Here is a 22,417-nt window from a genome sequence, read left to right as displayed (position 1 = left end):
CAAGAGAAGTTGTTTGTAAGTAACTGCACATGAAAAATCAGTACATAAAAAAAATACTTTAATTGATGTTCATTTATACAACTGCTAAGAGATTTGTCCCAATAGATTTACTGGTCTTTAAACAATGCTGCCCTTGTTTGGACGCTCTTGGAGATTTTCCTATAAGAGTTAACCAATTAAACTATTTGGCATAAAGGATAGGCATCGTAATCAATATCATTACTCTTAAGATGTAATGGCTTTTGATTTATTTATGTCCAAGACAATGTCAAGGAAATGGTGAAAACAAATTACCCTGTCCATATTTTTGTGAATCATTGTGCAGGTAAAACAAAGTATTATTTTTGCTATTATTACTCGAAGATACAACTCAAAGTGAACGCAAAAAATATATAGTAAAGATTACATAAGGTACTGTTGGGCCAAACAGTAATAGTAAACACATCGGAGTCAACATAGACATCCCAAGCTTACTGAAGACAACTCTGTATGGGTATGGTTCACAGCATTGAAGTCTTCAAAGGACACAAAGTTTAAGGCACTCCACTCAGAAGTTCGTTCATTCCACCGGTTCCATCTTAAAGATGCACAAAAAAAGTTGCATCAACATGGCAGACGGGTAACCAATCTTATACCACCACAGCATCAAGAGATCAACAACACCAGTATGCATAATGCTCATCTTTGCGATGGTTACTAACAAGGCCTCCACATTTCAAACAAATGAAGCTGCTTCCATCAGAAACTGCATCCAACACTACTTGCATCCTGCCACTTTCTGCCAGTATGGAAGTCCCATGAGCATCTGGGTCTGGAGTCATTGATGGGCTGGTCCTGTTATTAGCAGGTGCTTCAATCACTACAGGTTGAGCTTCAGCAATAGCACACTCCGCAAACAAAGAAGCCAGTTTATCAACTGCAGCATTCTCTTGCAGTCTACTTCTGTACAACTCTCTAGCACGATGCAGGGACTCAAAAACAGCTTCATCACCACCTCTAGTCCTCATGGCTGCAACAACCTGTTCCAGTTATAGGTCAATATCAACCACCAAAAAGATGCGTAGATTTAAGGAGTGTTTGATTCGTTTTCTGTTTTTCACTTACAGTTCATATATTTTCATTATTTTTACAATGATATTACATTGTTATCATTTTGTTTCAAGTTCTCTAAATTTTACAGGGAAAGTGGGAAAACATGTTTGTCATTTTCACTATTTCCTTTATGCAACTATGAAAATAGTAAACAAAATGAAAACCGAAGGAACATTTTATAGTTACAGTGAAACAGACATGACAAAACCTAACACCCTCAACTATTGAAATCGGATAACAACCAAACACCCTTTTAGATGTTGGCTCTTTTTTTCACACTTGGCAAGTATACAGCACTTTCTACGAGCATGATTCAAGTTTCACACGTCACAGGCAAATTCTCTATGCATATGGAATCCTTGAATGGTTGATATCACATCACTTTTATTATCTAAGTTTTAGAGACATCGGAATCAAAGATAAAACTTTCATATGTCACCAAGACATCATAATATTGAAAACTTGATCTGTGTTTGTTTGATCATGCATCGATGAAAATATGACCTACACATTTTAAGAGAAGCAACATGGACCGTCCTAAAAGTTTGGTAAGGTAAAAACTCGAAAGACTAGGAAATGGAGAGGAAATTTTCTCATTAAGAAAAGCCACGAATTCATTAAACACTCTAAACTGTAACAAGAACTCCAATTTGATGATGCAAGCAAAGAAATTTTTAAAAGATATGAATTTATGTTTCTGTTCAACGTGCCTCACATAAATCATGTTAATGGATATTTGGGTAATGTAAACTTAGCATTTTAGGGTAAATTGGGAGTTGTGAGAGGAAGTAAGAAGGAAGAATCTACCCAAACTGAAGGGAGAAGCGAAACGGAGAAAGATTAAGTTTTCATTAACACTGGTCTTTTTCAATATACAAGAATCTGTAAGGTCCATGCAGAAGTCCAGGAGGAGAGTAACTAACATACACAACTGCTTGAAAAACTTTTCATAAACTGGGTCAATATGACTTTGACAGTCAAAACTTAAGATTTGATTTTAAGATAAAATCTAACACACCCTACAGCAAAACTTTCAACAGTTTTGACACACAAGAAAAGTGAGTTATCCCTGTATCAAATTTCAAAGCCCCTCCAAATGCATGATGCAACAAATATAAATACAATAACCAGTAATTTACAGGTCTCGGGTGCTAAACTTAGCACCAAACTACCACTTCGCAGCAAATTGTAAAATGTGAATTCAAATAGAGACTATCTTATTGGAAAACACCAGCTTATAAAATATCCCTAATTTTTTCCACCCCAGAAAAAAATTCACCAATTTTTCTCAATTAGATTCATTTAGCAGCTTATAAAACAGTAATTCATTCCACGGGAAGTTTTCTTTCCAACCCTAAAGCCTGTTTTTTCAGACTCAATTTAAATACGAAGAACATTTACCTCACAGAACACAGATTAACAAAGAAAAGAATCAAAGATGAAATCTTCAAAATGAAGAATGCGAAAGAAGATACAGAATGGAAGAAAAATTGAAAAAGAAGAGAAGGAGAAGAAAACATTACAGCTTGGAGGGCCTCGGAAGGTTTGCCTTGAGTGATGAGTTGGCGAGCCAATGTGAGCAAATCCCGAACGACGTCGTTTTGGCCGGAACTGAATGCTTGCTGCGAAGATGATAACGATGATGCTGCTCCCGCTTCCATCATTTCCGAATCCATCTTATGATTTTTTTCTTTCTTTACTCTTTATCTTCAATAATATTACAATTACTATTATTCTGTGTCTCTGTCAGTTTGATTCTAAATTCTTACAGAAAGAACTATTAATATTTCATTTTTAATGAAATTGTGGGTTTTGAAACTTTTCTTCGCAAATTGGGTCCGAATGGAATTGATTGTGTGATGAGAATGAATTGTGAATACGAGAAGCAACTGAAGAACTTGTAAATACGGTGCTAGTTACTTCTAGCACTTTCTGCTGCTCTGTCTATTTCTCGCAACTCGCAACGACAAGAAGCATATTTATGATGTCATCTTTTATTCGGGTTTTATTTGGGTTCGGCCCAGTCCTAGGTTAGGCCGAAAAGTTTTACTCACTTCCCATTCGGACCCTTTCTTATTACACCTCCTTCTTTTTTTGGTTATTACTTTCTACACCCAACAATTAGTAACTGCATTTACAAAACAATAGCAAAAGACTAAAACAACCTTTACCACATCACACCACTCTTATCATCACATTGCTACAAAGGAAGAAGAAGATAGAAAATGCAGCATAAAACTCATTATAGAAAACTCTTTCCACAATGTATTTCATGTATTCCAAAAACCTCTTTTCCAAACACGTTTGATATTTCGAAAAACTCATTCTGAAATATATGTATTATGAAAGGCTTTGTAATGCATTTCGTACCATCTGACAATTTTATTATAAAAATTCTGTTTTGAAATTTTTTTAACAAAATCCCATTATGAAAATCTTATTTCGAAATCTGGAAATCGAAAAAATTGTGGATGTGCAGAAAGTAAAAGTCCTTTATTTTCTAAGTACTTTCTTTGCTTTATTTTCTGGTTACCTCTTTCTAGTTACCTCTTTCGTAACAAAAATACTTTTATTTTGTAATGCATTTCTGTACTTTATTTTACAAATTTAAGTTATTATGTTTATAATAATATATTATTTAATTTTATAATAAATTAGTTTAATTGACAAAAATAGATTAAATATTTAAAATGCATTATTTATATTAATGAAAATTAATAATTATAAAAATTAAGTTAACTGATTTTATTAAATTTTTGTATAAAACTTGTATAAATAATCATAAAAATTATACATAAATTTAAATATAATTATAAAATAATAAAAGATATATATATATATATAATCACACATGCATATCCAGTTATATATATATATATATATATATATATATATATATATATATATATATATATATAACCGGATATGCATGTGTGATGGACATAAACTTATAAAAAAATCATACAGAATTTTAAAAATAATTATAAATTAATAAAATAATTAAATAAGTAATATAATTTAACTTTTATATAACACTTTAATTGGATTTTGAGATCCCAAAATGTAGGCATCGACATTCACATCCAATTTATATAGGTTTGGCTTTTCATATGTGATAGGCTTATCTAAGCTTATTTTTATTAAAAAAACAATTTTATTAATTTAATAAATTTATAGAAAATAATTTATATTAATTAAAAATTATATAATACATTATAAACTCATAAAAAATCATATAATTTTAAAAGTAATTATAAACTAATAAAAAAAATTAAATAAATAATATAATTTAACTTTTATATAACATATTAAAATTGGATTTTGACATCTGAAATTGTAGACGTCGAATATCTACATCATATTTATATAGATTCGCCATTTCATATATGATAGCTTCATCTAAGCTTATTTTTATTAAATAAAAGTTTTATTGATTTAAAAAAATGCATAGAAACTAATTTATATTAATTAAAAATTATATAACACATTATAAACTCATACATAAAATTTAAAAAAATAAAACTAATATAACAATTAACTAATGCATACATAAAGAATATAATTTAAACATGACAGAGATAAAATGTCAAACGTCAATCTGATTTTCATATTTGAAACTCCTTAGATCGGATGTCCACATCCGAGTTGTCTAACATCGAATCTCAATAGTCGATGTGTTTATTTTCGAATTTTCATATCCAATTCATACTCGTTGCATGCAGATTAATAAACATAAAATACTAACCTTCCTCCAACAATTTCAATGCAACCAGCAACAACAAATACTCTAACGCACCACCACGAACCACTAAGAGTACAAGAAGATGCACTCCAAGACACCACCACGAACCAGTAAGAGTACTAGAACAAGTGCTCCAATAAACCACCACAAAGCACTCCAAGAGTACCACCACAAAGCAAGTCAAGCTTCCTGGATGTACCACTCCAAGCTGCACTGGAACACTAACAAACCCTCTCAAATATCTTTAATTTTTAATACCACACTCATTTGATATGAGCTGCAAAGAAAAATACTCAAGAGGAAAAATGATTATGAGATGTGCAATTCAAATGAGGTGTCGGGGTGTAGGGTTTATTAACAAAATGAAATGAAGTACAGGGATAGAAGGGTGCATAGGTGCAGGAATGCATGTTTCCTGATAGGAGAAAAAGGGAGGTGTAATCAATGAGCACAGAAATTTTCAATAAACAAAAAATTAACAAATAAGTACCTTATTAATTAGGGATATTTTAAGAAATTGTAAGTGTAGAATGAAATGCTTGGAAATAAAGGGTGAAACAACCGTTAGTGTAACTCAAATGCATACAAAAATTCTATATCACAATTATCACTTTTGGAATTTTACATATTTTTATAATTTAATTGGTGAATTGTAAGTAAAAAAAAATGTAGGAAACAAAGTAACCAAATTAATTTAAAATTAGAATAAAAAGAAACATTAGATAGAAAAGTGATGTATTATAGCGTAAGTTGAATAGCAAGTGGAAAAGCAAATCCTAAAACTTTTCCCAATCAATAAAAATAAGCATCTCATAAAAGAAAAGTGTTAAGTTATGGTCTTTTTGGGACGGTTCCTTTAATATTTTTGTCTATTTTAAAAAAGGCTTAATACCTGTTTTTGTCCCTCTTTTTAAGGGAAATGTTCACTTTCGTCCCACCTTTTTCAAAAAGTTCAATGTGGTCCCACATTGTGAAAAAAGTGTCCAAGTTAATCCTTTTTGGTCACGGCGTTAAATATTTAACGATCCTGTTGCCAGCTAGGACTGATGTGTGCAAAGTGGCTTTTTACCTGCGTAACGTGGCAGTTGATGTGGCAGTGGCAGTTGATGTGTATTCCTTCCAAAATACTCTTGGGCCGGTTCTTTATTCCTGTATATTTGAACTCTGTACAGGTTTATAATCTTGGATTCTTGCCCTCTGTGTTGTGGCTATTATCTCTGAGAACACTGCAATCATTAAGAGAAATAAAAGGCATCCGAGAGCAATAATTTATTACAATAAGATGCTATGCTTATCTCTATAATTTGGTGTCAAAACATCTGCGAACTCTTAGACTGTGGTAATATTTGAAGCTCTCATTGGGGCACTGCATAAAAAGTTTTCTAATAAAAGTAATAGATTGTTCAATTGCTTGGGTCCATCCTTCGCAGTTGGGTATAGTGGGTCCATTCAATTGCATTTTTTACTTATAGTTGGGTATAGTTGGATATTTTGGAGTGTGGTGATTTGGGTATTTCGAAATCGCGATTTGGGGATAAACATTTTGGAGTGCCTGCAAATCAAATTTGGGTGAACCAGAACAGAGAGGATGAGGATCTCCTGCAACGTCAAGCTCGAACAGAGAAAAGAGGGAGAACAAAGAGAACCCGAAAACATATATGGGGAAGAATAAAGTTGCTCCCCTAGCAATCCTTTTGCGCGAGCTCCAAGACTCCCAAGCCGCCTTAAGTTGGGGTTTCCGCGAAGAAGAGGAAGGCAAACAAAATTGGGGAAAAAATTCTTCAGGTTAGGGTATTGAGATGAATCAGCATTAACAGGAAGCTCCACACTACTCTATTCTACATTTAATTGTCAAGTTCTTGTAATTCTTACACCTAACAACAATATACCTGTTTTCAGTGTTTAAAAAGGAAAAACAGAGCCAGCAAAAAAAGGCCGTGGGAGGATTCTCCATTAATGCTTCTTCAACCAGGGGCTTCGACGGCAAAATTACACTCTCCGTTCTCATCACTTGCTCTTCAAACCCTAACTCAGAATTTTTTAATCACTGCCACTGCCACATCAACTGCCACGTTACGCAGGTAAAAAGCCACGTTGCACACATCAGTCCTAGCTGGCAACAGGATCGTTAAATATTTAACGCCGTGACCAAAAAGGATTAACTTGGACACATTTTTCAGAATGTGGGACCACATTGAACTTTTTGAAAAAGGTGGGATGAAAGTGAACATTTCCCTTAAAAAGAGGGACAAAAAGAGGTATTAAGCCTTTAAAAAACCATGCTTCTCACCTAACACTTCCGGTGCTACTGTGCTGCAGCAAAATCACTTGCACCCCACAAACATACAAACAAACCATAGCCGACTTCTGCATATTGCATCAGAAATGCCCATTTTCAATTGCTTAGAGATAACCCTGGAAACCTTTTCTTAAAAGATTTTATTTTTCTCTAACTTAATACTATAAGACTAATTTGCAATGTAAAAAGTATCTTTATTTATATACTTTTGTTCAATAATGTGATTGGTCTTATGATTCCAACACTATCATTTAAAAAATGGCCGAAACTGAATGAGGTTTACTGATGCCGATGTCAAGTAGTACACAAACATAATCCACTCTCATCTTTGTCACATTTCATATATATAAATATAATTTGGTTTCCCAAGAAATCCCACTTGGGTTATTTGCATGTTTCCGTTGACATTTAAAACCTTAGAAATCCAAGAACAGTGCCTAGTGACAAGGCTGTTTAGATGAATATCACAGAGTTAATAATAAAATTATGCATTGTTGGTCTCTTTTTGAGCTGGAACGCATGGCCATGCATGGCTGAACTACATTCATTACCTATCAATTCCTCATCATGGGAGCAGTTGAGTTAATTTCCCATAGTTTTCTCTTCTTTTTCTTTGTCAAATTGAACAGAAAACTGTCTCAATGTCTGTCTGATCAATCAGTGCTATACAAGATTGCAAAAGTTATGCAGTGTATCAATAAATTAACATTTATTCAGAAACCATACATGAAATGTTGTAATTTCACTGATTTGTCTTTACTTCACTTGCCATGTGAGCTCCTTTTTATGCATCATGAGGGACCAGGCCATTACTTATGTTATCATCAATTGGAAAGAAGAAAAAAGCAAGATAGTGTGGTAGCTGAGAAAAACAAATGTGACTTTGTCTGACAAACAATTGCTTATCCCTGCATTAACACAAATTCTAGGACCATATGTGCTTTGGAAAAAGCCCCTTTCTATGGAAATTTAGATTCTCTGATTTTACTGTTGATGGAGCACCTTTTCTTAGTTTCTGAAATTGTCTCTACTGTCAAATTTCATCCCTAATGGTATAAGAATAAAATCAGAAATCAAGTTGATCCTGATGTTAGATACCAAATTGATTGATAGCCTTCAAATGCAGAAATGCAGAAATTATTTGAACATGGATGGAGCATCACAAAGTTGAGTTACAAAATAAGAATTGCAACCCAAATGCCTTAAGCATCTAAGGAATGGGATTTTGAAAAGGAAGCTTACAAGGGATGAGGCTATAAAGCCAGATGAAGGGACACATCCTTGGTGTTGCAAAGAACTCAGCACACTCAAACACTGATCTCTGAAAGGGAAGATCAGGAATACAATTGTTGCTAACATCAAGAACCCCTCTCTGAATCAGCATCCTACAGAATGGCCCCACATGTGTGAAATAGTTATCTGATAATGAAAAGTTGACCAAATTCACCAACCCTGCACACACCACTTCTGGCACCATGCCATACAAAAGATTACCACCCAAATTGAGCACCTCCACCTTCTGAAGACAGCTCAAAGATAAAGGCAAAGGGCCTGTCAATTGGTTGTTCCCAGCATCAAACACTGTGGACTCTTGAAGAAAACCAATCTCGTAAGGCAAACAACCTGTTAACTGGTTGTTAAGTAGTAACACTTCACTTAGAGAGGCCAAAGCCTTGGGAAGACTTCTTGGGATAGGACCCATGAACTTGTTGTTTGCTAAGGTGAGTAAGAGAATCTGAGTGGTGGCTAAGTTATCAGGCAACCCTTGAGTGAAGATGTTGTTGTTTATGAAAAGGACTTGGAGGTTCTGTATGAATATCTGTGGTGGCACTGCCCCAGAGAAAAAGTTGAACCTCAAGTCCAAGAATGTTAAACCAGTCATGCCCAGAACAGCAGAGGGAAATGGACCAGATAACTGATTGTTGCTAACATCAAGCTCATATAGGTAAGGGAGTTTGGCTATTTGGGGTGAGATTGTGCCACCAAAACTGTTGGAATTGGCATGGAAGAGAGCAATGTCAGGGAGGTTATCAATGAAGCCATCAAGGGTGGAAGCAGCAAGCTGAAAACCATTGAAGTCAACAGAGGCCAAAGCAGTGGCAGAAGTGTTGTCAGGAGGAGTGTCACAGTAGAAGCCTCTATAGCTGCATATGTCTGATCCAACCCAAGTGTTGGTCACCCCCAGAGGATCAGAAGTGATGGAAGATTTGAACTTTTGGATTACTGGATACACTACTTGAAGTCTTTGGTCTGCAAAAACAAGAGGGGGTGAAGCTGGAACTGCTTGAATGGTAGTAGATTTTTTACATGGGGTGGTGTTGCTGTGGTTGCAACCTTTGGCTGAGCCACCACCACTACCAGTACCTTTGCTCCTGTGGCCACTGCTACTACTTCTTCTGAGATTCTTTGTGTCTGTGTTAACATGATGTGGTGACATGTGCACAGGAAGAGACACCAAGAAGATGTACAAAATTGTGACCAACAATTTTGCAGGAATGCTACTCATGTTGTCTGCTTTCTCCTCAACTCTACACACTTTGTTTGGTTTTGAAGCAAAGTAGGCAGAAAGAGGTGCAGCTTATGTTAGGACAACTTTCATCAAACACTTAATGCTCAATAAGCAAAATGATTGGGCATATAATAATCCAAACAATTGTGTTTCGTCACATGCTCGTCATATTTCATTCTCACACATCATATTTACGAAATCGATTTATTGTATTACTGATTTATATTTAAAGAAACATTTGATTAAATACTCGGTCAAATTATGTTATTCCAAATGTTTGTTAAGCTATTTCAAAATTATCATTCGAAAAATCATTTTTTTTTATTTCATGACTCTTACTTTTAATTAGGTAAATATCTCAAAGCACATTTATTATTTATTATCACATAAAAATATATTTAAGAAAATAAAAGCAGCGAAGAAACACAAATTAGGTAAATATCTCAAAGCACATTTATTATTTATTATCACATAAAAATATATTTAAGAAAATAAAAGCAGCGAAGAAACACAAATACCGGGGGCAAACCAAACCTATATTGAATAAACAAATACAGCGAAGAAAAAAAATTATATAATTTTGAACAATGAAACCTATTATAGAAAAAAAAAATCTAAACTTAAAGGTAAAGGTAAGATAACATTCTCTATTTGATCAAACTAAAACATTAATTTATATAATAATTATTTTTTTATAATGATGAGTTTTTTGTTTACATGAATTCAACCCACATCAGATATTAATATCACTTTAAATCTATCGTTAGGAGGTAATGGATAAAAAACAATAATACAATAACACAGTCATCACAACAACAATAACATTAAATTCAATGTCTCAATGTTTTGGATTAAAACTCATTCATGTATCAAATTAATTTTTGATATCTTATATATTCATGAGATTACTCAAAATTTGTAAATTGTTGCTCAAATATTAATAATTATAAAGTCTTTTTTTAAAACAAATTTTGTATGATCAAAATGCTAACATCTTACAAAAGATTTGCTTTTGATTAATGAAAATAGGATTAGCTATAAATGAAAACAACATAAAAGAAGGTTAAAAAAAACATAAATTTCTCTTGAAAAAGTTTGATATTTCAGTAATTTATTTATTTTAATTCCATCAGTAATTAAACTTTTTGAAATTTATGGGTAATTAATTTTAAAAAAAAAACAGTACATATGTCAAGAGTTTTTTAAAAAAATTATTGATAAAATTAATGATATTTTTAGTCAAATCCGATAAAATATGAGTAAGAAGAAAGAAGATGAGAAAAAATAAAGAGAAGAAAAATTATATATATATATATATATATATATATATATATATATATTAATAAAAGTTAACATTAGTACTTATAGGTACCAGTTGTAATACTAATTGAGTTTAGGGATGATTTTTTTTTTTTGAAATATAGGTATAAGCTTAGCTCGTATTACCCATAAGTTAGGTCAAGATTATTTATTATATAAGTTAGGCCAAAACTTTTAAAATTAATATTTAATTGAAAGACCGTACATTGTGTTATTTAGAAGGTTTTATAAACTTATTCCGTAGCAATAATAATAATAATATAACTATTGTTTTAAAAAACATAAATCTATTTCAATTTATAAACCTATTAACTTTGGTGTAAATTTAAATATGTTACTCTATTTAAAAACAATTCTATAAGTTTATCTAAAAGATAACGTTACAACAAAATAAATTAAGTTCAGGTTTTTTAAGTATCTTTACAAATACTAAATCAAATAAATAGATCAAACTCTTACTTCTTAAACTGATATAAAAATATTTCTTTAATTTGTTCCACACATTCTAAAGCTTCCTTTGAATTAAACAAAAAAACAAACAAACCTTTCATTTATGGCTCTAAATCTAATTATAAAAAACATTTGGGTCTGTTACTGTTGCACCAATTTCTGTAAGCCCAAATAATTTGGGCTTTCTCTGTCAAAAACCCAATAACCATTTATTGTTATAATTTATCCAAAAAAAAAACACATTGTTTCATATGTTTCCTGTCTTTCTTGTTTCAGATGCTTTTGTTTCTGCACAGCATTGCACTCCTCTTCATCTTTAACCTAACAATGTCACTTCCAATATCAAAGTTAAGGTTCTGCCTTTCTTATTCCATTTCCAAGTTTTTTCCTTTTCTTCCAAACCCTTCTTTCTTCACTTCCTTTCACTCACACTATCACTCTCAGCCTCCTTCACTTGACCATGACAATGTTCGCGACCTTATCTCCCAATTTCGTAGCATGTTTCATATGCGTCCTGTTCCTCCCATCTACCAATTTGGGAAGATTTTTGGATCTCTTACAAGGATGAAACACTATTCTACAACTATTTCCCTTTTTAAGCAAATGGAGCTCAAGGGAATTCAGAGTGATCTTGTCATTTTCAGCATTGTCATCAATTGTTTCTGCCACTTACATCAAATGACCTTCGCCTTCTCTGTTCTTGCCAAAATTCTCAAACTTGGTTATCATCCCGATGTCGTAACCTTAAGTACCCTCATGAAAGGTCTCTGTCTTAATAGTGAGGTCAAGAAAGCTCTTACCTTTCATAACAAGGCAGTAGCACAAGGATTTCTACCTGATGAGGTTAGTTACGGGATTTTGATCAATGGCTTGTGCAAGGTAGGAAAAACCGAAGCTGCCATCAAGTTGCTCACAATAATAGAAGGCGGATTATGTAAGTCTAATGTGGTAATGTACTCCAGTATAATTGACTCTTTATTCAAAGATAATCTTGCAAAAGAGGCTTATGATATGGTTATTAAAATGATGTCAAATAACATCATGCCTAATGATTATATCTATACTATAATGATAGATGCTTTATGTAAGGAAAAAAAGATAAAAGAAGCTAAGAATGTGTTAGGTGTGATGATAAAAGCTTGTGTGAAACCTGCAATTGTTACCTTTAGCACTTTGATGGATGGGTATATTTTAGTTAACCAGGTGGAAAGTGCTAAACACATATTTAATGCTATGACTCAAATTGGAGTAACTCCTGACGTTTACAGCTACAATATCATGATTAATGGATTATGTAAGAGTAAAAGAGTGGATGAGGCCCTGAAACTCTTTCAGAAAATGCATAAGAGGAACATGGTTCCTGATAGAGTGACTTACACTACTCTTATAGATGGGTTATGCAAATCTGGGAGAATAACTTATGTTTGGGATCTTATGAATGAGATGCATGATAGAAATCAGCAACCAAATGTAATCACTTACAGTTGCTTGATAGATGGTTTATGCAAAAACTATCATCTAGACAAGGCATTTGAATTAATCAGGACAATGGTGGAAAAGAGAATTCAACCAAATTTGTACACCTGGAACATACTTATTGATGGAATGTGCAAAGGAGGAAGACTTGAGGAGGCACAAGAGACCTTTCAAAATCTTTTAATTAAAGGGTACCGATTAAATGTATATTGTTATAATACTATGATCAATGGTCTTTGTAAAAAGGGTTTGATTGATGAGGCATTAACCTTATGGTCCAAAATGGAAGACAATGGTTGCTTACCTGATTTAATAACTTATGGAATAATGATCAGGGCTCTCTTTGAAAAGGATGAGATTGATAAGGCAGAGACATTTGTTCGTGAAATGATATTTAGAGGCTTTCTGACATGATAAAAGGTGAAACCTCATCTCTGTATTTGTTATATAATGTACTTGAATGGTTGTTATATGATGTATGTGTTGACGGGAGAAGTGTGACAGTTCTGCAATTGATGCCTGTCTTGCTAACGTGAAGAAGAGTTGAAATTTTTTATTTTACGCCCTACGTTTTCATTGCTATAGAACTTCTGTGTGTTCTTTTTTTTGTTTTTTTGCATTGCATTGTCTCTCACGACCCAAACTCAGACCTCCCTCCATAAATTCCAATGGATTTTTTTTTTCCAAGTTCATTTAACTTTCTAGAGGTTCTCTACCACTTAACGTAATTGAGGAAGTGTACTATCATACTATATTACCTTATTGATATTGATATAACTCATTACAAGTTTCAAGTTGTGTAAATAAGCTTCAATCCATTGGAATGAGGGCACACCGGTAAATCGATGTAATTGAAATTTTGAATATTTTGTTATCAAGTTGTAGCTAGGATGGGGCATAATTAACTTAAAAATCCTAAACTATAGTTTATCTATACTGTTTTATACTTAAAAAACTTAAAATATTTTTACTAAAAACTAATTATACTATTTAATAATTCAGTTTAAAAATACTGCACTCATTCTATTTTAGATGGGGTAATAAACAAAGAGGGAGAAAGATGGAGTGGAATGGGAGTGAGTAGAAATGATATTAAATAGCCAAAGGGAGAGCAAAATTATTTGTTTTTTGGTAAAGGGAGAGTAGCATTGGCAGCATATTTTAGCCAATGGAGAGCAGTATGCACAACATTTTTTATTTATAGAAGAGAGGCAGTCATGACTCAGCAGTTTTTAGGCATTGATTTGTGTGGAGTTACTTGATGGTTTTTAGGCAATGGAGTGAGCTGGGTTAAGTAATTAGGCTTTGAAGGAAAAAATGGGCTTAAATTCTGGGATTATATTGTGACTGCCAAGCTTTTTAATTGGTCTAAAACAAGTTCACATAAATCTTATAGGAGAAAAGTTTCTTAACTTTAACCGTTGCATTGACTTTGTTTAAAAACAATAAAGTTACATTAGTACATGGTGGTGGACTGAACAATTTATAGTAATTGAGCAACATCAGAATTGTATTAAAAGATGAATTTTTGTAGGATCTTTTTTGTCTTTCCTTTATTTTGTTGTTACCTATGTATTGTTCCTTTATTTTGGAATCAATGTCCACGGTGCTTTCTTGTTTATAAATTTTAGATATATTACAATATATGATATACAGATTTAATGAAAACTTGCAGAGGAGGGATTTTGTTTACTGAACACATTAGATTGAGCCACTCACGCTCTTACAATTTACAAGACTGGAGTAGAGTAATATCCTTTCTCATTTTTCATGTGTTATTTATTTCATGGTTTGCTTGCAAATTTCTTAATCGGAAAAGTTTGCAGTGAATTTTGTGAAGTATGATATAATTTCCTTTGTGAACATTAAAAATTTAACTTGAACTTCTACTAGCTTCACATCCCAATTTATCTGTTTCATGATACATATTTTCTAGGCGAAGTCCTTAATGAGTGAAAACATATAAGCTAAGGTGCTCTTTGAGACTTTACATTTATTCTGATTTCTACTGATGAATACTTGGCATAGGTGGTGATGCATTGGAATCTCTGGTGCTGCATTCTTTTGGTATTGGATGAAGTTGATGGATTCTTGTCTTTCAATTCCCGGAAAGACATGCACCGGATATTGGAGCGTGTAGGGAGGAGATCCAGTGCAGACCCAAGCTCAAATTCATTATGCACACCGGCTGGCCGAACTGGTAGGCTTGGTAGGAATGGTAGAGTGCTAACCATATGTGAAGAGCCAGAAGTGTTTGTTGTGAAGAAATTGCAGAAGCAGTTGGGAATTCCATTTGCATCCTGTGATATTTCGGATGGGAAACTACTTGTCACTGAAGAAGAGAAAACAGTAGGCAGTTCTATAAGTTGAGGTGTTATATTTTACAACTTATTTAGTCAACGATGCAGTTTCCATGTTCCATGTTTAATTCTTCATATATCTTCTTGCCTATTTTACTTATTGAGAACTTATACATGAGTGAACACCAAAAGCTTCCTGCTATTTTACATTTGAAGTTGAATATACTAATAAGTGATAAGGGTAGCTAATATCTGTTTCACAGAACCACTTATTGATTCAATTAGTTATCTCTCTATTGGACATAGAGTTTTTGCTTTTATGTTTATGAACAACTTAGTCACATTACATTTTGAAAACATGATTTCTATAGAATCAGTAGTATAACATTCAAATAACATAACCTTTTTGCAGAAAAAGCAATATAGTCAGATTGAACAGGATGGGGGGGACTTCAGGAGGGGTTTAATCAGCAATGCCCTCGTGGTGGACTTGCAATTGAGGATCCAAAGTCAAGGGGAACTCATGAGTTTGATCCATCCAGACCACTGTGTGGGCCTTCTGTTTTTGATGCAAACTCCATTAACCTGTTGCAGCTGGCTGAAATTATTAGGGGGCTTAATGAAGAAGAGTGTCAGTTTCTGATTGAGGCAAGAGGAGTGGAGTCTGATTTGGAACTGCAAAATCAATTTAATGCTGCCATGGCTGAGGTGGAAGCTCTTTCTGCCAGAGTGGTTGAGCTGCAGAATAATTGACATGTCTCAAAAAGAATTACTGGAATTATCCAAAGAGTTGGCTGACTGCAGAGGCTTGATCTCAAGTTTACAGGTGGAAAAGAAGGGCATGAATGAAACTCTTGATTTGACAACTGATGAGAAAAGTATAAACTTTTGGAGGAGAAGGAATCTCATCTATTTGAAATTAAGAATCTGGTGTCTGAATTAGCTGCCTTAAAGAGTTCAATGGAAGGAGTAAAACTTGAGAAGTCCAACTTAGTTGACAGGATCTCTTCTGTGACCGAAGATAGGAATAAGATTGAAGGAGAAATCGATCATCTCAAACATGAAATTGATAGGCTGTCATTAGACTTGGTTGAGAGTAAAGATTTGGTGGCAAGTCTACTGGCAGAAAATTCCAACTTAAATGGAAACCTTGCATTTTCAGGTGATAGATCAAACAAAGTTTTCTTATGAACTGTAGTGTATTATAAGTGAACTAAAAAATAGTTTAATTCAGTTATTCTGAACTATATTTTAGTTCAGTTTAGTTTTTCTGAACTGTTTTATAGTTAACTATAAATTTTTTTAGTATAGTGTACTTTGCTCATCCCTAGTTGTAGCATATGCCATTACACTTTCTGGTTTTTACTGCAGGATCCAGTCTCTTGAATATTTTACCCTGAACTTCTTCAACAAATCCTTCAGTATCACACCATCCTTCGTGTGTGTATGATTACAAAATAGTTGAGTTGTTATCACTTTATTAAGTTATGAGGTGCCTCCAATTGATAGTTTCATAAGAAAACTGCAATTAAACTAACATTGTATCATAAAAAACAGTAAACGGTGGCATTTTAAAGATGCAGTTCTTTGTGGGATTATAATCTGCATAAGTATGAAATTGTCTGCTATGTTACTGTCTCATACATTCTAGATATGTTTTTTTTATGCTTCTTGCATATATAGTTTACTCTATTATGATTGCCTATATGTTGCTGTCTTATAATAATTAAAGTAATGTTTAAAAAGTTAACACTCATGTAAAATATAGAATATAAAAATTGTTACTCCGTTAATGTATCATGATTAAATTAGGTCCGTTATTTTTGGCTAATATATATTCATTTATTATTTTATCTAATCTCACTTTTTTAAATAATATAATTTAATGTTTGTCTTTTTTCAAATTTAATCATTTTGTTAATAATCCCTTAATTTATGCGTTAAGTATGAATCCCTTATTTGTTCTTTTGTTTTGTTATTTAGACTCTCATCATAACTTGATGGAAAAAAACGTCTACCAAAAATATATATATTTCAAATATTAAATAATAAACATTTTATAATTTGGCAACAAGAAGGAGATATCAATGACCAAACACACAACTTAGCTAAGATAAATAAATAAATAAATAATAAAGTCTTTATTTTATCAGTATTTAACGTTACGATTTAATTGGACTAAAAGGACTAAACGAACCTAAATGATGTCAAAATTCATTAACCTAATTTATCATAAATTTTAGTTTTTTTATATATAAATGATTAAAAAACAGGCTGGTATCTGCTAAATTCATATGAAATGTTCAAAAAGAAAAATGTCCATTCTGATGAGCTGGACTGAAAAAACTATAGAAATTGAAAACGATAGTGATGTGTATTTTAAATTATTATATTAAAAATATAAAATTTATAACCACTTATATAAGTAATTAAAAAATTTAAATAAAGTAGAAGAAATATTCTTCGTAATATTAAAATAATTATAAAACTAAATGAGTTAAATTATACATTAATAATAACTTTTGGTAGCGCAGCAAAAGTTGAAAATATCGCTGACGTTCCAATCTTTGCTATCACATAGTACATAAAAAATTGTACTATCGATGTTTTTAATAATGAATGGTTTATAATAGATTAATAGGTTTAATCCTTTTCGACATCTTTATTTGTGTAAGATTGTCTCATATAGTTCTCGTTTTCTAAAGTGTGCCAAAATGTTCCTTAATTTTGAAAATTGAAATCAATTGAGACTTTCCCGTTAAGTTGGCTGGACGGCGTTAAAATTGAGCGTACGTGACAGGATGACATTACTGACGTGGCAGTGTACGGTTTACTGAGTTGGATTTGTTTGATTTACAAATTAAATTTTATTGAAATAAAATGATTCAAAACACAATTATTAAATAAAAAACAATTAACAAATGATTAAACCTTTCCTAATTCAGAATCCTTTTAGAACCCTAATTTAAAATTTGCAGAGAACCCTAAATTAGTTATCTTTGTATCGCATATGGTTTCTGCCATCATTCTTGATTTTTATCATAATTATAATCCTTTTGAAACCCTAAATTTGAGAAATAGCACCTTTTTTTTTTTGAATCCTAAGAAAATTCTCAATTTTCTAGGGTTCCTTCTTCTATGCGTGGGAGACCCACATCAAAAAGCTTCTACTTTTCCCAGGTTCAGCTCGTGCAGATGCAGGTAATGGCAAAACCCTTTCACTCGCAGATCTGGTATCGCGTTCACGCTGCAAAAACCATTTGTACATGCGTCTGTTCCCTCACCAGCTTGCCAAATTAATTGTGATGGACAACTATAGGTTTCAAATTCAAATTCAACTAAACGTTTCAAATTCAAATTGTTATTTTCTATCAAACAATTCAAATTAAATATTCTGTTTCATTTTTTTTCTGACTAATATCTCTTCAAAATCAAGCACGTCAGTCAAATTCAAACTGTCATGCTCTTCCGCGTTCATAAGTGGTGCTCCATGAAATTCCTTTTTCTGGTTGCTTTCTTTCTTCTCCGGTGCTTCCATGGAGGAGCGACTTCCTTTCGTTCTCGCTGGTGGAGATGTGAAAGCTTCTTTCGTTCTTGTTCTCCTCAGGCACACGTTTCATTTCTGGGATTTCAGTTTTCCAATTTAGGGTTTTATTCAAATCCCTTTTAATTTTCCAAATTCCCCCAAATAATTAAAACATTCTTCAGTCCATTAAAACACAACGTTTTTATTTGTTAACTGTTTTTTACTTAAAACGTTGCGTTTTGAATCATTTTTTGAATCATTTTATTTAGGGATTTCTTCATTTAAAACGTTCATTTATTCTGTTAAGATTTAAAAATTTAACTTTTTTAAATATAAAAACTCACAAACAACAGTACTGTGCCACGTCTGTACCATTTGGTCATCTCAGCAACCCACTCATCAATTTCTTTAACGTCGTCCAGCCAACTTAACGGGAAGGTCTCAATTGATTTCAATTTTCAAAATTAAGGACCATTTTGACACACTTTAGAAAACGAGGATCTATCTGAGACAATCCTGCACAAATAGGCATGTCGAAAAAGATTAAACCTAGATTAATATAATTATCAATAACAAGTTATTAATTAAAATTAATTCGTTAGCGAAATTAAAAATAGGTTGAATACTAAAATGAAAAGGTTTGTTTATATTTTATACGTGATGGTTTTTTATTTTTTATTTAAAAGAAACATTCTGAGATATATTATATAAATGTGATTAAGTTTAATTAATATAAAAGATTGATATTATTTTCATCTCAAATATTTTAACATAATAAGCCTTTAACCTTATATTTTTACATAGAAGACTTTTTTAATTTGATATATTTGCATTCTTAACCATCATATTTGTTATCTAAGTCAGTTACCAAATGGAATTGGTGACTTTGATATTGTTCATAGATAAAAAAACATCATGATCTAATTTAACTTTCTACTCATAATTCTAAAATAATATTTTATGATTTTTCAATATTTTTTATTTATAGTGAATGTGTAACATAAAAAGAATGAGAAAAAAAATATTATATATTAAATGTGTTGGATCTATCGAGGAAGAGGTTCACCTGGAAAGACAAACTATCAACTTTTATATCACTGGGTCATCGAATAAGAAATTCACCAGAAAAACACAATACGAATAAAAAATGAGCTCAACCATACAAGGAAACACTCTCTATTTAAAATCTTAATATTTATTTAGTATTTTACTTTTTTATTTCTATCCATATAAAACTTAAACTTACGATTTGAAATTCCAATATGATGTTATAAGTAATATTTTATTAATTTAACCTATAATATGAAGAAATAAGGAAATGAAACAAGTTGCAACATTAAAGGAAGGTTCACTCCAATGGTTGTGGGGTGCAGAAGACAACAAAAACGAATATTTGAAAGGCAGATAAAGCAGTTACGACCAAAATGAAACGATGAATCTTAACATCTTATGTTCGGCAAACTCGACCACAAATATCTTAATTGCGTCTGATTCTCAACTTCTCTTCTCACCATGTTACTAATAGAGACCAACAAGTAAAAAAAACCAACACAGACAAAACGATAAGAAGAAAAAGCACGTTTCAGAATCTTTTTCCAGCTTTTTTATTAGGTTAATTTAAGCTCAAGATATATAAAATTTTAAAATTAACGGTGATGTATGACATTAAACAACAATAATCATATGTTACTATGATCATAATTTTGACAATAAAAAGAATATTCAACATAATTAATTTATTAAATATTTCCGATTCCGGTTTCTGTCGTGCTTAACCTTTTTTATTGTCTTTTTGCCTTTGCTGTCTCTGTCTAATGTCAGACATAGCCCACAGTTGGAAACGTCACGATTGCAAAGTTTCACAATAATTTCATCAATTTGTATGCCATTCGCAATTTTGGATGCGTATAAACCACATTTTTTATAAGAAATTGTTACAAATACATAATATTATAAATATAAAAAATATCTAAGTTTTTATAAATTACCAATTGAATGCTTTTATACTTAAAAAAAATCATTCTGGAGAAATAAATACCTTTTTTAATGTTATGGTTCTCGCAGATAGTATTTAACTAACTTTAGATGATAGTATTGAATATTGAACATGTGGAACTATAAAGTCTACAAGTAAATTATAACGAATAAAACTTAGTCAAAGAAAGCTGCGTTTAGTATTATAATAAAATTTGATAAATGATGGAAGAAAATTGATACCAATCCATTTCTACGAGAGTCTTTTTTTATTGATTTTAATTGAGGAATCTTTTATGTATTGTGAGATATTTTTGCTAATAACTCGTTAAATTAAACAAGTTATTGTTTAATATGCAAATGTCAATAAACAAAATTTATTAAACTTTTTCATGTAGTTTGTGGAAAATAGATGGATTAAATTGTAAGTACATTGTCATCCACTCCTTAATCCAAACTAATAGTCTTGTAATGCATTATTTAAAGGGTCACAATATTTTAATAACTCTAATATTTTATAAAAGTATCTATCTCGTTTTACTTTAAAGTCTTGTGACATACTAATGGAATCGTACTATTCGTATGAAAATATAATGGTTTTATATTAATTTCTTATAAATAAAAAAATAGTAGTTGGAAGTTAAGATGGTAGCTGAAAATTAAAAGCTTTGTATTAAAAGTTAGTTAAGAATTAGATTCAAAATTCTGTAAAATTATCAATTAAAATAAATTATGAAGGTAAATGATAAAATCAAAAGTTAAATATGTTTCAACTTATTTGAAAATTCTCTTTATCTCAAAATTCCATATATTTTAATTTTTAAATTTTAAAAATAAATAATTTTTTTAAGCTAATAACATTAAATTTTTTAAAATTTATTAATTAATGTTTTATATTAATATTTAAATTAAAATATATAAAAATATAAATAACTCAAACATCATCTTAAAATATATTTATTTGTCAAATAAAAAAAAACATAAGTTAAGACAATACCAAATTATTTATTTACCACACAAAATTTATAACTAAAAACATATTTAACTTAAAACTAAATAAGTTTATATGATATATTTTTTTTTGTATACATTCACTTTTTATAAAATTTATTTTAAAACATTTTTAATTCAATTTACACTCTTTTAATATTTTAACTAAAAATAACATGTCAACATATTTAAAACAAAATTATATATATAATTAGTAATTTGGTTATTAAATTTAGTTCATTCATTAGTTTTTATATTTTTATTTATTTATGACTTAATTCAATATTTGTAAAAAAAAAACTTAATGTATGAATTATTCTATTAAAGTAATATTAAAACATTTAAGAAATATTATATGTCAAAATTTAAATATGTTTTTTTATCAAAATTTGAATAATGTTTCATTTAAAAAAAATTATTTTAATACGTGATATCTGTCAAGTAAAAAAAATAAAAAAAAAATCTAAATATGAAAATCAAGTTACTTATTGTTTCGGTAGATATTTTCGGGACCAAGACACAAACATTTCTAATGCTTGAATCACGTGTTCCACTTGCTCTTTCAGTCTGGATCGCTCGGTTGCCTCAATCAGACCGTCCGGTTGCCTTTAGAATTGGTCGTTCGGTGGACTTCAATCTTGACTGAGGGGGGAGGTACCTGCAAAAGCACTCCGACACTCAAGTTAGGCGTCTGTTGAAGGAGCTTTTGCTCACAAATAAATGTTTTGTATGGTGATTG

The 22,417-nt window shown here is 31.4% G+C and overlaps 5 protein-coding genes across 5 annotated transcripts; 3 read left to right on the top strand and 2 right to left on the bottom strand.

Annotated features, from left to right (window-relative positions):
* Positions 1–219: 219 nt before the first annotated feature.
* Positions 220–3,070, bottom strand: LOC108336355 (uncharacterized). Its single transcript, XM_017572781.2, has 2 exons — positions 2,616–3,070; positions 220–1,019 (listed from the first exon to the last, which is right to left on the bottom strand). Exons 1-2 carry the CDS (start codon positions 2,766–2,768, stop codon positions 654–656), a joined length of 519 nt encoding a protein of 172 aa, XP_017428270.1. The 5' UTR covers positions 2,769–3,070; the 3' UTR covers positions 220–653.
* Positions 3,071–6,186: 3,116 nt separating this feature from the next.
* On the top strand, positions 6,187–9,847 carry LOC128197783 (uncharacterized). Its single transcript, XM_052880555.1, has 3 exons — positions 6,187–6,619; positions 6,734–6,915; positions 8,260–9,847. Exons 1-3 carry the CDS (start codon positions 6,493–6,495, stop codon positions 8,302–8,304), a joined length of 354 nt encoding a protein of 117 aa, XP_052736515.1. The 5' UTR covers positions 6,187–6,492; the 3' UTR covers positions 8,305–9,847.
* LOC108337576 (uncharacterized protein At4g06744) lies at positions 8,219–9,639 on the bottom strand. The gene has a single exon (XM_017574132.2). It carries the CDS (start codon positions 9,637–9,639, stop codon positions 8,344–8,346), a length of 1,296 nt encoding a protein of 431 aa, XP_017429621.1. The 3' UTR covers positions 8,219–8,343.
* Positions 9,848–11,671: 1,824 nt separating the features above from the next.
* On the top strand, positions 11,672–15,259 carry LOC108336464 (pentatricopeptide repeat-containing protein At1g62720). The gene is made up of 2 exons (XM_017572928.2): positions 11,672–13,308; positions 14,917–15,259. The coding sequence occupies exon 1, from the start codon at positions 11,689–11,691 to the stop codon at positions 13,300–13,302; it is 1,614 nt and encodes a 537-aa protein (XP_017428417.1). The 5' UTR covers positions 11,672–11,688; the 3' UTR covers positions 13,303–13,308; positions 14,917–15,259.
* On the top strand, positions 14,923–16,507 carry LOC108337554 (DEAD-box ATP-dependent RNA helicase 47A-like). Its single transcript, XM_052880553.1, has 2 exons — positions 14,923–15,237; positions 15,601–16,507. Exons 1-2 carry the CDS (start codon positions 14,923–14,925, stop codon positions 15,829–15,831), a joined length of 546 nt encoding a protein of 181 aa, XP_052736513.1. The 3' UTR covers positions 15,832–16,507.
* The last annotated feature ends 5,910 nt before the right edge of the window (positions 16,508–22,417 follow it).

This window comes from Vigna angularis, chromosome 7 (genome assembly GCF_016808095.1).
Source record: "Vigna angularis cultivar LongXiaoDou No.4 chromosome 7, ASM1680809v1, whole genome shotgun sequence".
Lineage (NCBI taxonomy): Eukaryota > Viridiplantae > Streptophyta > Magnoliopsida > Fabales > Fabaceae > Vigna > Vigna angularis.
The sequence above is the reverse complement of the archived record's forward strand: the minus strand, read 5'-3'. Positions and strand labels throughout refer to the sequence as shown.

Excerpts from the sequence above, each read along its gene's own strand:
- LOC108336355 (XM_017572781.2), bottom strand. The coding sequence starts at position 2,768 with ATGGATTCGGAAATGATGGAAGCGGGAGCAGCATCATCGTTATCATCT. Across the intron at positions 1,020-2,615 it reads CTTCCGAGGCCCTCCAAGCT|GTTGTTGCAGCCATGAGGAC; the intron begins GTAATGTTTTCT and ends TAACTGGAACAG.
- LOC128197783 (XM_052880555.1), top strand. The coding sequence starts at position 6,493 with ATGGGGAAGAATAAAGTTGCTCCCCTAGCAATCCTTTTGCGCGAGCTC. Across the intron at positions 6,620-6,733 it reads TTGGGGAAAAAATTCTTCAG|TGTTTAAAAAGGAAAAACAG; the intron begins GTTAGGGTATTG and ends ACCTGTTTTCAG. Across the intron at positions 6,916-8,259 it reads TCAACTGCCACGTTACGCAG|AAATGCAGAAATTATTTGAA; the intron begins GTAAAAAGCCAC and ends CTTCAAATGCAG.
- LOC108337576 (XM_017574132.2), bottom strand. The coding sequence starts at position 9,639 with ATGAGTAGCATTCCTGCAAAATTGTTGGTCACAATTTTGTACATCTTC.
- LOC108336464 (XM_017572928.2), top strand. The coding sequence starts at position 11,689 with ATGCTTTTGTTTCTGCACAGCATTGCACTCCTCTTCATCTTTAACCTA.
- LOC108337554 (XM_052880553.1), top strand. The coding sequence starts at position 14,923 with ATGCATTGGAATCTCTGGTGCTGCATTCTTTTGGTATTGGATGAAGTT. Across the intron at positions 15,238-15,600 it reads TCACTGAAGAAGAGAAAACA|AAAAAGCAATATAGTCAGAT; the intron begins GTAGGCAGTTCT and ends ACCTTTTTGCAG.